This window comes from Typha latifolia, chromosome 5 (assembly GCF_019914945.1).
Source record: "Typha latifolia isolate L0001 chromosome 5, TyphaL0001v2, whole genome shotgun sequence".
Taxonomy (NCBI): Eukaryota; Viridiplantae; Streptophyta; class Magnoliopsida; order Poales; family Typhaceae; genus Typha; species Typha latifolia.
Window position 1 is genome coordinate 3,280,405 of NC_133090.1, and position 14,919 is coordinate 3,295,323.

The following is a 14,919-nucleotide window of genomic DNA, read 5'->3' on the forward strand; positions in this document are numbered from 1 at the left end:
TACATGCCGTGAGTGCCTACCAAGCTTCCAGAAGTCCATGGAAAGAGAGAGGCGGAAAAATACCTTTACCCCGAGCATGGACTGATGGATTCCATGCTGATGCCGTGCAGATTGGTTCGGACGAATTCGTGGAATGTCCATCCACGTGTTATGTATTAATCACACATATTTAATAATTTTTAGAAATATAAGAGACAGTATAATTTAAACAGGCACAACTATAACTGTCAAATTAGTATACAATGATGTGCCCAAACTAACCCATACATTATTTTTATTTGTTATTAGTATTATTATTATTTCTCATATCATGTGTCAGATGACTAAAATATTTAATAATTCCCATGTTTTCTAAGAAAAATTAAATTGGGAATCTGACCATTCCCATGTTGCTTCATTCCTTGAATTAAAAACTCAAGCAATCTTCTTTTATTCCTAATTCTTAGGAGTTGACTTCTCTAAAATTTGACTCGTCTCTCCCTTTCTGTAATATTTAAGTCCTTCATAATTTCTGTTTCCATCTTTCAATTCTCACCACCATCATGGAGAACAAAACCTCGTCTACACTTGCCAATAAGAAGAGTGCAGGTTCCGAGAAGTGGAGAACATTCTCCAATAAATGTTTGCCTTCAAAGTTTCAAACAGTACTTGGGTAAAGAAAACTATATATTTACAACTGATGTATTCAAACATATACAAGGAAAATGGATGGAATCACTCATATAAATTAGTATCAACAATGAATAACCTCTTTGCTACCTAAGATCTGCATGCATTCAGATGTAGCATTCTTTCACTTGCTCGTAAAAACATCCAAGAGTTGCTGGCCTTCTGAACTCTTTGACGACTGCTTTCTACTATGTCCATGCTTGTTTTTGGCCTTCTTGGCCTTCATTTCGCGCTTCTTCTCATCGCCGTCGACCCAAGTATAGTCAGAAGGTATATGAAAAGGATCGGTATCATACACATCTGTGTCTCGTTTGCTTTCCTCGAAATGTGTCTGACTGGAGACTGCAGTAGCGAATTCATTTGATGGTTGTCGCTCTTCGAATTTTGTGATAGTAAGAAGGGCTCTAATTGTAGGAACTATAGGGATAGCTATCTGAAATTCATAACACAAACAATTCAGTTAAATTCTCATCCCTTAGGATTTAAAACAACCCAATAAAGAAGTCATACCAAGAACCAACATAAGAAGAAAAGGGAAATTAAAAGATATGTGAAATTTAGTTCTGTAGACTGTTGAATTCAGCAAGACAGACTACAGAGGAGAATGAAATCATTTATGATGTATGAAGTCCAAAGAGAAACTTTGGATAGTGCGAATCTAAGACCAGCCAGAATCAAAAACCAATTTGTGTAGATACTAATACTATCATTTATATTATCTAGGACCAAATAGTCTTGATTCAATAGCTTTTGTCCATAGAAACAGAAAAGGAAGAAAAAGGAAGAAGAAGAATAGATGCATAGAACATAAGAATAAAACTGAAAAATAAGAGAGGATGGTCAATCAACAAGTCCAGGAGAATTTGTATAGATTAGATCAAAAATTCATGGAGAATCGAACACAGAGATTTGTAGATACAAGTAGAACTATGATGTGAATTTAGCGAACCGAATGCATCGGAGTACTACCCAGGGATCTTTGTGCCAAACATTGCTGAGAGATTCATACCAAGTACCATTTCACGTATGATCTTAATTAGAAAAGAAAATGGCAATGATCAGAATAAAAGTCAAAGGATTTTAAAAACAAACAACGTAGAGATGACTCTGAGTTCCTAAGAAACAACAAGTCAGCAATATACAAATGAGGATTGCAAAGTTAACAACTAAATATATTATGCCTAACCATTTTATAAGAAAACTACCACTGTTAAACAAGGCATAATAAGCAAGGAAACTTGGTTCTTGATCAAAAGAAAGAAGGGCATACGTTGATCAGAAAATAAGCCCATAATCAAAATAATAAATGAAAATCTAGTGCCAGTATAACAAATCCTTAAGTACCTTGACAGGAAATGTGCCTTGGGGTAGCTTGTTTGCCAAAACATCCCTGAGCCTCCTCACAACCTTGACTTTGTCTGCTAGGACATCAAGCAAAGGAAGCAGCTCATCTGTCTTCAAAGGGAAATCTGATGTCAACCATAAAACTGGCTTCAGCCCTTTCTTGTACTCACTTTCATCCTTATTATGTTTGCCTTGCGGCGCCTTCTTCTTCTTCTTCTTTCCCTTTTCCTTCCCGATTCTCGTATTCTCAGAATCATCCTTCGCAATCTTAATTAGAGAAGCAAATTAGTATGAACATATAGAAACAGTTTGTACATGGCACAATAAGCATTCTTGATCAAAAGCAGGACATTAATAATGGAAGCTTAGCGAAATCATAGCGCTAGAAGAACAAAAGCAGGTACCTTGAAGGGGAATTCACCTTGTGGCAGCTTGGTTGTCAAAACCTCCCACAGCCTCCACACAGCTTTTACTTTCTTTGCTATGACATCAACCATGGGAAGCAACTCCTCTATCTTCAAAGGGAAATCTGGAGTCAACCACAATACGGGCTTCAATTCTTTCTTGACTTCCTCCTCCCCCTTTCTCGTATCCCTCGAATCATCCTTCACAAACTCAGCATCGAGTTCATTGTCCGCTGCGAAGAGATCCTCTTTGGTGATAGGCGCCCCGGGGACCCTTCTCGACCTCACCACGAGCATCACACGATGCATATCAAACACCTTCGTCTTCCAACCCCCGACCATTTCCGTACTCTCCTGCCGCCGCCAATTCGAATGGGGGGTCAGCTCCGCGTCGGAAGCGTCGACCTTGGCCCGGAACAGCCTGGATCGAGACATCGAGGCAACCTCGTGGGCCACCTCCTCCTCCGTCGGTTCCGCCCCGGCTCCCTCGAGCGCGTCCCAGACCTGCTTCTCCTTGTGGTCGAGGACGAGGAGCGAACCCGGCGGCAATCGCCTGCCGGATTCTTTGATTTCTTTGCCTCCGCCGAGGAAGAGGAAGGTCCGGTCGGATCGCTGGATGCGGAGCCCGTCTAGGCCGGCGAGGTTCGTGTCGGCTCGGATATCGGCGCCGCGCTTCCATATGCGGCAGGTGTCGGAGGGGGCGATGCGGGCGACGAAGGGGAGGAGGGAGCTCTCGAAGCGGAAAGACGCCTCCATGTAGAAGTCTCTGATGCGGGCGAGGGAGGAGACGATACGGGGGAGGCGGCGGCACCACTTGGCCCATGCGAGCGGCTGGTAGTGGCGGACTATGATTGCCGCAATCGCGTCCACGTGTCCGCACGTGGCTTCCTGAAGCGCCGACCAGCCCCGATCATTCCGCAGCGACCAGTCTGCGCCGGCGGAGACGAGTATCTCGGCGGCCACCGGGTCGCGGAGGCGGACGGCGAGGTGGAGGGGGGTCTCGCGGAGGGGGACGTCACGGCGGTCGATGACGGCCGAGACGGCGTCGGCGGTGAGCTCGCCGGCGAGGGAGTCGTCCTCGGTGGTGACCTCGCCAGCTTTTGGGAGAGCAGGGAGGGGGGAGACGATCCGGCGGAGGAAGGCGTGGTCTCGGAGGAGCACGGCGAGGTGGGCAGGGCTGTGGGAGTAATTGGAGACGGAGATAGAGACGTCCTGCATCTCTTCTTCGTCGTCCCTTCTTCTCTCGTAAGTGCTATGACTATCGTTCTTACTACTTAGGCGATCAAATTCATTAGCTATGAGAGAAAGAGTGAACGAGTGATTACGATGGAGTTGGCACCTTGCTTGTCACGGTAAGCTTCGTTTTTTTTTTCTTCATTTTTTATTATTCATTTCTTTACTTTTTCTTCTCCTTTGGAAATTCCACGTTTGCCGCCGAGAAGTTTGAAAACTTACGGAATTTTCTTCTTAACAATAAAATTAGGTTTTTATGCGAATTATTTATGTAAATTATGCTCATTTTATTATAAAAAAATATATGTATATCTAATATAGAAATAAATATTGTTAATTTCTAACCATACAATCATGCTATTATAAAAAAAACTCAGAAAAAAATTTCAATTCCAAATGGTCGGTGTTATTATAAAATCGTAAACTCTGATTCGAATCATAAGGGCGAATTCAACTATATTTTTTTATGTAATAAGAGAGTGGATAAAAATAATTAATACTCTCCGATATATAAAATATTAGACAATTGAAAGAATCCTTTTAAAATTTTGACAGTAGGCTCAGACTATAGTGAGTGAAATTTTTATTAAATATTAACTTCAATATCTCTGTCATCGGTCGTATAACTAAAATCAATTGTTACTAAAAAAATATGTATATGTTTCAAAAAATGATAAGAATAAAGCTTGACGGCATAAATCTGTTAATATTAACAGAAAATGATAAAAGGATTTAATCCATAAACCAAAAGGAGTGAATGATAGGAAATGGACATTTCTCCAACTAGTATTACTTTTGCCTCCATTTTCTGACTAAATTGGAGTCAAACATTGGTTGGGAAATACTCTCTAGAAGAAAACTAGAAACAAATTATATATATATATATATGCATACAAACAAAACAAAACAAATGAATTAACAAATAAGAGGCCATTGACGATTTCCGTTTCAAAAGAAATTCAAATGGATGGAAAGCAGTAAATACTAGCAACATCATGATGAATAACATCTGGCCACCTAAACTGCTACTTATCATTCAAAGCCATCCAACAGTTGATGGTCTTCTGAAATTTTGGAAGTTTGCTTCTTACTCATTCCACGCTTGCTCTTTACCTTCTTGGACTTCATTCGACGCTTCTTCTCATTGGCATCGACCCAAGTGTAGTCAGAAGGTATATGAAAAGGATCGATATCGTTTTTCCAGGTTCGATCTTCGCTGTCATTAGACTGTACTTCATGACTTCCCCTCACCCACGAGTACCATGAACCTGATACAGATGCATCTGTTTCTTTTGCTTTGATCTCCTGAAAATGTGTTGGACTGGAAACTGGAGTAGCGAATTCATCTGATGGTTGTAGCTCTTCGAATTTTGTGAAAGTGATGAGGACCCGAATTGTAGGAACAATAGGGATAGCTATCTGAAATTGATAAAAAAGATAATGATTCAGTAAGATGCTCAGTAAAAAGGAAGTTTTCAGTTCTGAATAACTTTGATTTTAAGATTTTGTTTCACAACGAGCCAATAAAATAAACATTATGAAGAAGAACAAAGGAAAGAACTTAGTAGACTGTTGAAGTTAGTAATAAACTACACAGGTGCATGAGAATCAGCTTCTATCTTCTTTGTGGATTGAGGTCGTTTAGAACTGTAAAGAGACATGACCGTTTATGGGTATGAACTAGACTAGGTCTGCAGTCATCTTATTTTATTTTAAGACCAAATTGTTCCAATTAGTCAGAGAAAAGAAAGGGATAACATAGTCATCAATGTTATATAATCTTTATACTAACCAAATAAATGGACAGTAAGCAGACAAAGGAAGAAACAAGATAACAATGGAAATAAGGAAATGAAACAAAAAGTTGATTACTTGGTTGATCTATGCCATGTTATCTCTGGCATAGATCACAGAGATCCAGCGGGTATTCCTTTCCTGTCAAACAATGCATGACACACCAAATCTAAATCAAGATGAGGCTCAATAGGTGCTCAAGATCAGCTCCTTTCACTACTATATCCATGCCAAGCCTTCTGAATTAAGGAGAACCTACTCACAAATTTCATTCTTCCATTCCTGAGATCGAGATAAGAATAAAACTAGAGCTTGTGAAAGACTTGCTTTAGGACCAAAACAAGCTCAAACTGAGCTTCTCGCAAACCAGTAGGAGACTGTGTGGGTGGATCACATATCCCAGGAAGATTTTGCAAGTTGCTGATGTAGTGATGTTAATAACTTTCCCTTGGAAAAAAGAGAAATTTCAAAGTTTGATCCATTTGCTGCCTCAGATATAGGCCAACCAGATGTATTCAGAAATTTACGAAAGCTAAGCAGCAATGCAGAGTATCCTGGAAAGTAAAGAGGATGAAAATAATGCAAGTAGCATACCAAGGAATTGGATAAACAATTCATCACAAGATTCATGTCACAGAATTGTACGCAACTCCAAAACAAATATAATAGGCCTTTCTTAAATCGTCATGAATCCAAATAAACAATGGTAGTGACAATGATATTTTCAATTTTCATAGAAAGCAAGCATCCAAAGAAGAAAATCTTTTCAATCACTATTAGCAAACCTAAAGAATATCAAAATGAAAGGATATAAACACTTCCTAATAAAGCAACACAAACATTCTAATTAGACCGCAAAATTGGAACAAAATATTTTTTTTCCCCCTATCATTTTCATAAGAGAATTATGACTGCTAACAGCCAGGCATGGCACAATAACATTACTTAAGTCCACGATAAAAATAAATAAATAACAAGGGCTCATCTTGAAGGGCATAATGAAACTGATTAAGGAAGCCAAAGTGCAAATAGGATAGATAAAATTGGTACCTTTACAGGGAATGTGCCATGAGGCAGCTTGGTTGTCAACATCTCCCTGAGCCTCCTCACTGCCTTGACTTTGTTTGCCAAGACATCAAGCAAAGGAAGCAGTTCCTCTGTCTTCAAAGGGAAATCTGGTGTCAACCACAACACTGGCTTCAATCCTTTCTTGTACTCACTCTCATGCTTATTTTGTTGTTCTCCTAACAATGTGCTCTTCTTCTTCTCCTTCTTATCACCCTTCCCCAAATCATCCTCTCCAAGCTCAGATCTGTGATCTTTTTCATGTCCTTCGCCGTTCTTGGAATTCCTCTTACTACTCCAACCAAACCAGGTCTTCTTCTCTTTGGCAACGCTATTGGATTCGCAACTCTGAGCTCTCCCAAATCCTTCGCCGTTGCCATTGCCATTGCATTCATCCAATCTTTCGGGATTATCCATCCGGAGCGCCGATTCCAGTTGCATCCTCTCCTCGGCCGTCAACACCTCATCTAATTCGTCGCCATTCCTCGCCAATTCCTCCTTCTCCACCGCCGCCCCGGGAACCCTCCTCGACTTCACGCTCACCATCACATTGAGCATGTCGTACACCTTGGTATTCCAATCCCCGACCATCTCCGTCCTCTCCTGCCGCCGCCAATTCAAGTGCGGAACGAGTCCCGCTTGGGTAACGTCGATCCCCGGCCGGTACATGTTAGTCTTCGACATCAAGGCGACTTCGTGCGCCACCTCCTCCTCCGTCGGCTGCGTCCCGGCCCCTTCGAGCGCGTCGGCGATCTGCTTCTTCTTGTGGTTGAGGACAATTAGCGATCCCGGCGGCAACTCCCGGCCGGATTCTTCGATCGATTTGCCCTCGCCGAGGAAGAGGATGGTCTGGTCGGCGCGCTGGATCCGGAAGCCGTCGAAGCCGGCGAGGGTCATGTCGGCTCGGAGTTCGGCGCCGCGCTTCCAGATCCGGTAGGTGTCCGAGGGGGCGATGCGGGTGATGAAGGGGATGACGGAGCTCTCGAAGAGGAAGGAGATCTCCATGTAGAAGTCTTTGATCCGCGCAATGGAGGCGACGATGCGAGGAAGGCGGCGGCGCCATTTCGCCCAGGCGAAGGGCTGGTAATGGCGGGCGATGGTCGAGGCGATGGCCTCCTCGCGCGCGCACACGGCTTCTTGCAGCGCCGACCACCCGCGATCATTCTGCAGCGACCAGTCGGCGCCGGCTGAGACGAGGATCTCGGCGGCGACCGGGTCGCGGAGGCGGACGGCGAGCTGAAGAGGGGTCTCGCGGTGGGGGACGTCGCGGCGGTCAATGAGAGCAGATACGGCGTCGGCGGTAAGCTCGCCAGCGAGGGATTCCTCCTCGGTGGTAACCTCTCCGGCTTTTGGGAGAGGGGGGAGGGAGGAGACAATGCAGCGGAGGGAGGCGTGGTCGCGGAGGAGGACGGCGAGGTGAGCCGGGCTGTGGGAGTACTTGGAGATGGAGATGGAGACGGAGACGTCTTCCATCTCCATGGGAGAGCTCTCTCTCTCTCTACCTTCTACTTGCTTAAACCTTGCCTTCATATACAGTTGAACTCATCGATGAAATAGTTAACACAATGGGAGGGAGGGATTCTAAATTTGCGTAGAAATCCTCGGGATGGGTTGGTGGTGACTGAGAGAAACCATGGCTGCGACTCGGAGAAGAGATGGGGACGTCGATATCCTTCGATAGTTTACGCCATTGAAGGTGACACGACTGACTCACGAGAGAGAAGATGAACTGTCGAAGGTTTCTACGTACTAAATCTAAATTTCAGATGAAGAGGGACAGTTATAATTTACGATAAATCACTAGTTTGCCATTCTTAGTGTGGGTAGGTAGGTAGGTTAATAACTGACTTATGGCTTTACTTAATATAAGTGAAATGACATTTTTACCCCGTGTGATTTAGCCATATTTTAGACTTATATAATTAACCTCCTAATTCAGACCAAATTACAATTGCTACTTTCCATCCAAATTACAATTTAAATTTAAAATCGGGTAAACTATAAGGTTTCTCGCTCGGTTTAGCAATAAAGTCAATTCTAAAATAGTTGTTTTTACTTGTTATTCATAAAATAAGATTTTTATATTAAAAATAATTGTTTCTATATTCACTTGTATTCTACAATAAGAGTGTAGTAAATATTTTTTATATGATATAAAGCGAAGAAAAAAAATACATTTTTTTATAAAATTACTGTAAATACTTTTTAATTTGATATAAAGTAGTCGACCGGTTATTACTTGTGAGGTTCAAGTAGGTTCGTGGAACATAGAGTCGCCTCCGGAAAGATCTTCTTTTCTGAATTGCTTTGTTCTCGGCCTAGCTGGACTGCCTCCTCCATAACAGGTACTAGTGCTGCTACCTATGCTAATACTAAGCTGAGATCCGCTTCTCGACCTTAATTCTTTTTGCAATACTCTATTCAAAAGGCAAAAGGAAATCTTACCAATAAATGCTGAATTCTCTCTTTAATTAGTGCGTGTTATAAGATGTAATTTTGATAAATAGTATTTATCTTATATTATAATATTTAGTTATTATTATGAAGTAATGAGTTTTATATTGCACAATAAGAAAAGAAATTATTTTTAAAATGAACGATGCCTAAATATATTTTTCCATATGTACATAATCTACCTAGCTTGTATAAAAGTTAAGAGTGGGTTAATAATGTATGATTGCAAACTATAAAACTTTATTATCATGTGACCTCCATCTAATGTTTAGCCTTTTTACTCATTGTGTCTCCCTCAATCACATGAGAGCCCAACGTTAACACTTTATTCTCCACGCTGCTCATGTGGCCTTGCTTGTTAAAGTTGAGCCTTTTCTACCTCTTACTGCATTAAAAAAAGCTTACAAAACCAAGCATGGTGGAGCTTCTTTTGCAGAGAGATGTGGGTTGACAGTGCTACCAACTCACTTCCCAAGTTGCTGTTTGGTTCCCTCTGCTTCGCTTGCACTTAGCTTTGAGGTCATTTATTAAGTAAGTTATTGGTGATTATATAATAAAGAAGCCCTTTACTAGATGCATGTGGTTTTATGCCCTAAGCTCTTATTTGATTTGAGTTTAGAGGGTGTTCTTAGAATTGGTTCAAGAACCCCTAATCTAGTTCGGTAACCATATAGCTCTTTGACATAAGCTTCACACTTGACTTATATTAAACATCACTATAATTTAATCCAAAGGATCAAGTCTGAGGGCACAAACATAATAATAAAGTGAAAAACAGCCTAAGAGATTCTTAGGAGCGAAGAGCCTCTCACGTTCAGTATTGTTAGCCCAATAACTGCAGGTTCCGTCCATCTAGCAGTCCAAAATTTAGTCATGAGAAGAATCTATGGAGGCAATGGAAGATCACCCACTTGAGACATGAATTAAAAATAAAAGGAAAAAAAACCAAAAAACATCCAAACTCTGCAGGCATGGATCTGGCGAGGAGAAGAGATGCTGCGACAGCAGTGAGGTGCAACGGTAAGAAGCGGCAACGACAACAGATCCAACAACAAGAGGGGAGGCAACGAGCTCAGATCTGGCGGAGGACTACATCCAAACCCAAATCTAGCTAGGAAGGGAGTAGAAGGAAGATGGCAAATGCGATGAGGGGCGGCGGAGGGAAGCGAAGTGGAGTGGCATCGGCAAGGGTTTATGGGACAAGGGCGTGGGGAGGAAGAATGATTGTAGTGGATGCATCGTGGTGTTAAGCTATAGCATTGTGGAGGTGAGAGAGGAGGGGAGGCAATGACGGATGGCGTGCGACAACATCGAAGAGAAGGTGGAACAGTGGCTATGACTAGTAGTGAAAGACACTTCTTACAATGTAAGGGAGAAAGAAAAAGGAAGAGGAGGAAGAAGCAGTCCTCTCTCTCCTAGCTCGTGGCTAGGGGAGGAAAGAAGAAACCTCACTGGCACAACAAGAGAGAACTCTCTAGAAGGGGAGGAATAAAATCTCTGGTGCTAAACCCTAGCGAGTAGGGTCTCGACATAGAGTGGACATACTGGATGATGGGGTGGTGCTTCAATCACTAGGAATTATTATTCGTAAAAATATATTTATCTTAGTATAAACTTCTTTTTATATTGGTATAATAAGTAAATAACTATTTAAATCTATACCGGTGTGATGATACTTTTTCTCTCATCTCATTTTTCATCTAATATTTTATATTTATCAATTATTATTTTATCCTTAAAAATACATCCCTTTAGTTACTATTATTTCAATCACCTTCTCTCTCTTCTCCTTATCCATCAATTATAAAATATATTATAACTATTTTTCAAACTATTATTTTTTAAATAAAACTATCATTTTAACTCGCTTCTTTCTAACATTTAGGGTTTTCAAAGAGGTAAATGTATTAATTTTTGGCCAAAGAGGTAAGTGTATAATAGAATGTACTTAAATAAGTTTGTTCCAAACTCATTTATCTGCCTAATTCACCTATAATCAATAGTTTACATAGGCGGTTGTCTGAGATAACCACTTCAATTAATAGGAGTGATTCTTGGTAATTACAATTAGAGGCATGTTAAAATATAAATCTCTGGTCTATTTTATTGGGTGCATCCGAAATTGCATCGATAAGTGCACTTTATTAGGTTTTTTTTAATGTACATGTGTCACGTATAAAGGTTCAGGAGACCAAATTTAAATATAATTATAAATTTATTTCACTTAGCCTCCTAAATTATCACTATTTATATATATATATATATATTGATTTTTTTACCTCGACGTGTGATCTAAGAAAACTTTTAAGTCTATATCAATATATGGATAATAAAAAGGTTTAGTTTATAATTATTCCGATAATTTACAGAGCTAAAATGAATTTTTCTGAGGAAAATTAGATCACTCGTGCCTGAGAAAAATTAAACGATCTCACGGGGTTTGGTTTGTAAAAAGAAAGACTTGGCAGCGCGAAGCCGGCGAGTGGAATGCTCGGCTCTCAGATAGCCACCTCGATAGCTTCCTCAACATTCCCATAAGAGTCGGTCTTTATTCGCAATAAAGCAACGAGGATAGAGAGAGAGAGAGAGCAGAGAGAGAGAGAGAGAGGATGGTGGAGGGATGGAAGACGACGGGGATCGAGGTGTCGGGCCTCCACTTCGCCTACGACGGGCAACCGCCGCTGTTCGCGAAGTTTAGCCTCGAAATAGCTCCGGGCTCTCGCTGCCTCCTCGTCGGCGCCAATGGATCCGGTACTACCAATCTCGTGTTTTGAAACCCTAGTCCGTTCTATTTTTGGTTTCCAATAAGTTGGATCGATACCGTTATGTTGTTAATCGAGCCGAGGATCTCCGTAGTTGGTGGACGCAGCTTCTTTTGGCATATCTAATTTTGAATAATTTGCTTCGAATAGATTTGGGGAGCCATTAGCTCTGTAGGATTCTATGCTATGGATTATCCTGTTGTATGCTGGCTTCTTTACCTTTTTCTTCTAATTTATAAGTACACAATGTGATCTATAACATTCGAACGGTTGTTGAAGTTCTAAAAGAGTAGACTTTCTTGATCATTTGTGGTACACTTTTCATAGAAATGATTGTCTGGCATTAAGTCGAAATGTTGCAGTAGTGAAGGAGTATAGGTGATGTTCACTGCAACATTATTACAGTAGAGAAATCATCTTTAGTTGGGAGAGACCTAATTGCAGATCTGATTGCGGAATGAGATAAGGAGATGTAATAGGATTTATTATTGTAGAGCTTCTTAAGAGAGAGACCAGTAGAGTTCTAACAGATGCATTTATCTGAATGGAATCCATTATTCCGTAAGATTTTTTTAAAATGTGAATTGCAAAAGAATGTGTTAAACATGGATTAGTTATTTTCTTCATTTGTTCCTTCTAAATGAGCATACAAGTAAAAGAAGGTACCAGCAATCTGGCAAGGCCTTGCCTCAAAAGTTGCTTTTGCCTTGTGATATATGCATAATTTGAACTAATTGCTGGCCTGGTTTTAAGGTAATCTAAAGACATTTTGATGAGAAAAGGAAATTTTAGGCATCTGGATGATGTGCATCTCATTATTTTGATATAGCAACATAAAATAGATTGATGCTGCACATCTAAACTATGTACCACTCGTCTGCTGCAGGCAAGACCACGTTGCTAAAGATTCTAGCTGGGAAACACATGGTTGGTGGAAGAGATGTTGTGCGAGTTCTTAATGGCTCTGCTTTTCATGACACACAACTTGTCTGTAATGGTGACCTTGCCTACCTAGGAGGTTCTTGGAGTAGAACCATTGGTTCTGCTGTGAGTTTTCTGAAACACTTGATTTCTCAGTCAAAGTATGACGTATAATCTGAACAGAAATGTCAATTGGCAGAATATGATGCATATGTGATAAATGATCTATATATTAATATGTGATTATTGCAATAATCTGTCTTATGCTAAATTTTTGTCAGGGAGATGTTCCGCTGCAAGGTGATTTCTCTGCAGAGCACATGATTTTTGGAGGTATGCTAATGACACAAAAATGCTCGTTATGCTCCTAGTTGTTATGAAGTACTCTATATTGAGAATACATCTTCTATGTTTATAAGTTAATTTTTAATGATAAAACTATCAGAGAGAAGTTTAGGCCTTCTAATATGTTCCGTAGTTTTGGTGGTTCAGTGTCAATTGCCTCAGCTTCATGTGTTGGTTGTCACCTCTTAATATTGATTTGCTCTTGTTCTTTGTTTATGTTTGTTAAAAACTCCATGAGTTCATGCTGAATTTGTATAATAATACGTTCCTTTAACAGGTTTAGAATTTAGTTTTGTATTTCTCATGGGTAAACTCTTATAATTGAAACAAATGTAAGGCTTGGATGAGATTAGAAACTCAAATGATCTTGTGCTTTGAATTATGTGCAGTTGAAGGGATCGATCCAGTTAGGCGAGAAAAGCTGATTGATCTGCTTGATATCGATCTGAACTGGCGTATGCATAAAGTTTCTGATGGGCAGCGTCGTCGTGTCCAAATTTGCATGGGTCTTCTTCATCCATACAAGGTAAAATATTTTTGCTGGTGGTTCAGACGTCAATAGCATATAGTTGATCCAGAGTTTTGCCTACAACTTTAAGTATATATTTCTTAGAAACTACATTCTCAATCTTATAATTAATCCATGGACATGCCGCAAAGTAAGAACAAGGTAACAAGGGAACCAAATTCATGGAAGATTTAGAATTAAGATCCTGCTTTGATAGCAATGGTGTTGCTCAGATATTTTACCTCTCTTAATTTCTTGGTGGAGAAGTGGAGTAGGTTTAAAGTACCTAGAAGTCGATATTTATGAACTACCAACTTTCCATTATTCTTACCTGTTCTATCATCCATTATCTATTTTTGTCTAGTGCAGATTATCTAGAAGTATTGTCTTCTTAACAAGATGAGAGCTGGAAAAGAGAACAAAAAATTAAAAAAAATTAAAAGTTTCTATAGATATACGTCCTGTCAGTTTTTCTATGCCTGTACATAAAGAGCTTGGACTGTGTATTCTGTTTTTTAGTCTGTGGAGAATGTAATGTCAGTGAGGATGTGGGAGCATTTCTTCTGTGTGGTGTAAAGATATATCCTGTAGCTTTTATTGATTTTTTGAAATCTATGGAAATTCCTAACTGGCATATGTTTTTGAGGCTTAGTTAATTAAGCATGACTGTGATCAATTTTTTACTTGCGAAGAATATATTCCATTATATATGCACTTCTGAACCTCTGGAAGGAATGCAGGTTCTATTGCTTGACGAAATTACAGTAGATCTAGATGTTGTCACAAGAATGGATCTGCTTGAGTTCTTCAAGGAAGAATGTGAAGAGGTAAATTTTGGATCATTTGCAAAATTTTGAATTATTGTCCAAGATTTTCCAATTTTCTAACCTCTGTAGTTTCATTGCAGAGAGGAGCTACCATAGTGTATGCCACTCATATATTTGACGGATTGGAGACATGGGCCACTGATGTGGCTTATATCCAAGATGGTGAATTGAAAAGGTCTGCAAAACTGTCCAACGTACACGAGCTGAAAAGTGCCAACAACCTGCTCTCAGTCGTCGAGTCATGGCTCCGATCTGAGACCAAACTTCCAAGAAAAGAGTCAGTTCCCCCTTCCATCAAATCCACTGGTACCTCCCCATTTGGCTCATCTCCATTTAGATCATCCCGACATATGGCCTACTATCGTTGATTACTCCGTAACTATTTTATATGTTGTTTCGAGGTTGTCCATAACTCAATATTCTAAGTGTTCCAACTATAAATTTCTTCTTTCTGTGTATGACTCTACTCCTAATAAACGTCTTAAATTGTATTCCATTTATTTGCCAATAATGATAATAAGAAGAAAAGCCTTTTATCGTTTCTAGTGTTGAGATTGTAGAGAGCCCACAACAGGGGCATGCCAAGTATCTAT

The 14,919-nt window shown here is 40.3% G+C and overlaps 3 protein-coding genes across 3 annotated transcripts; 1 reads left to right on the forward strand and 2 right to left on the reverse strand.

The window, feature by feature from the left end:
* Positions 1 to 589: 589 nt before the first annotated feature.
* LOC140789964 (uncharacterized) lies at positions 590 to 3,862 on the reverse strand. The gene is made up of 3 exons (XM_073139899.1): positions 2,418 to 3,862; positions 2,014 to 2,280; positions 590 to 1,102 (listed from the first exon to the last, which is right to left on the reverse strand). The coding sequence occupies exons 1-3, from the start codon at positions 3,633 to 3,635 to the stop codon at positions 794 to 796; spliced, it is 1,794 nt and encodes a 597-aa protein (XP_072996000.1). The 5' UTR covers positions 3,636 to 3,862; the 3' UTR covers positions 590 to 793.
* A 703-nt stretch (positions 3,863 to 4,565) lies between these two features.
* On the reverse strand, positions 4,566 to 8,249 carry LOC140788235 (uncharacterized). Its single transcript, XM_073137414.1, has 2 exons — positions 6,495 to 8,249; positions 4,566 to 5,069 (listed from the first exon to the last, which is right to left on the reverse strand). Exons 1-2 carry the CDS (start codon positions 8,037 to 8,039, stop codon positions 4,683 to 4,685), a joined length of 1,932 nt encoding a protein of 643 aa, XP_072993515.1. The 5' UTR covers positions 8,040 to 8,249; the 3' UTR covers positions 4,566 to 4,682.
* A 3,087-nt stretch (positions 8,250 to 11,336) lies between these two features.
* On the forward strand, positions 11,337 to 14,864 carry LOC140789818 (ABC transporter I family member 19-like). The gene is made up of 6 exons (XM_073139665.1): positions 11,337 to 11,714; positions 12,612 to 12,772; positions 12,928 to 12,979; positions 13,381 to 13,517; positions 14,240 to 14,326; positions 14,407 to 14,864. The coding sequence occupies exons 1-6, from the start codon at positions 11,573 to 11,575 to the stop codon at positions 14,692 to 14,694; spliced, it is 867 nt and encodes a 288-aa protein (XP_072995766.1). The 5' UTR covers positions 11,337 to 11,572; the 3' UTR covers positions 14,695 to 14,864.
* The last annotated feature ends 55 nt before the right edge of the window (positions 14,865 to 14,919 follow it).

Bases quoted from the DNA above. Each gene is read 5' to 3' on its own strand.
- LOC140789818 (XM_073139665.1), top strand. From the start codon at position 11,573: ATGGTGGAGGGATGGAAGACGACGGGGATCGAGGTGTCGGGCCTCCAC. The intron at 12,773-12,927 runs GTGAGTTTTCTG...AATTTTTGTCAG, and splicing joins GTAGAACCATTGGTTCTGCT to GGAGATGTTCCGCTGCAAGG. The intron at 12,980-13,380 runs GTATGCTAATGA...AATTATGTGCAG, and splicing joins AGAGCACATGATTTTTGGAG to TTGAAGGGATCGATCCAGTT.
- LOC140789964 (XM_073139899.1), bottom strand. From the start codon at position 3,635: ATGCAGGACGTCTCTATCTCCGTCTCCAATTACTCCCACAGCCCTGCC. The intron at 2,281-2,417 runs GTACCTGCTTTT...TCTCTAATTAAG, and splicing joins AAGGTGAATTCCCCTTCAAG to ATTGCGAAGGATGATTCTGA. The intron at 1,103-2,013 runs GTACTTAAGGAT...TATGAATTTCAG, and splicing joins AAGGCACATTTCCTGTCAAG to ATAGCTATCCCTATAGTTCC.
- LOC140788235 (XM_073137414.1), bottom strand. From the start codon at position 8,039: ATGAAGGCAAGGTTTAAGCAAGTAGAAGGTAGAGAGAGAGAGAGCTCT. The intron at 5,070-6,494 runs GTACCAATTTTA...TATCAATTTCAG, and splicing joins ATGGCACATTCCCTGTAAAG to ATAGCTATCCCTATTGTTCC.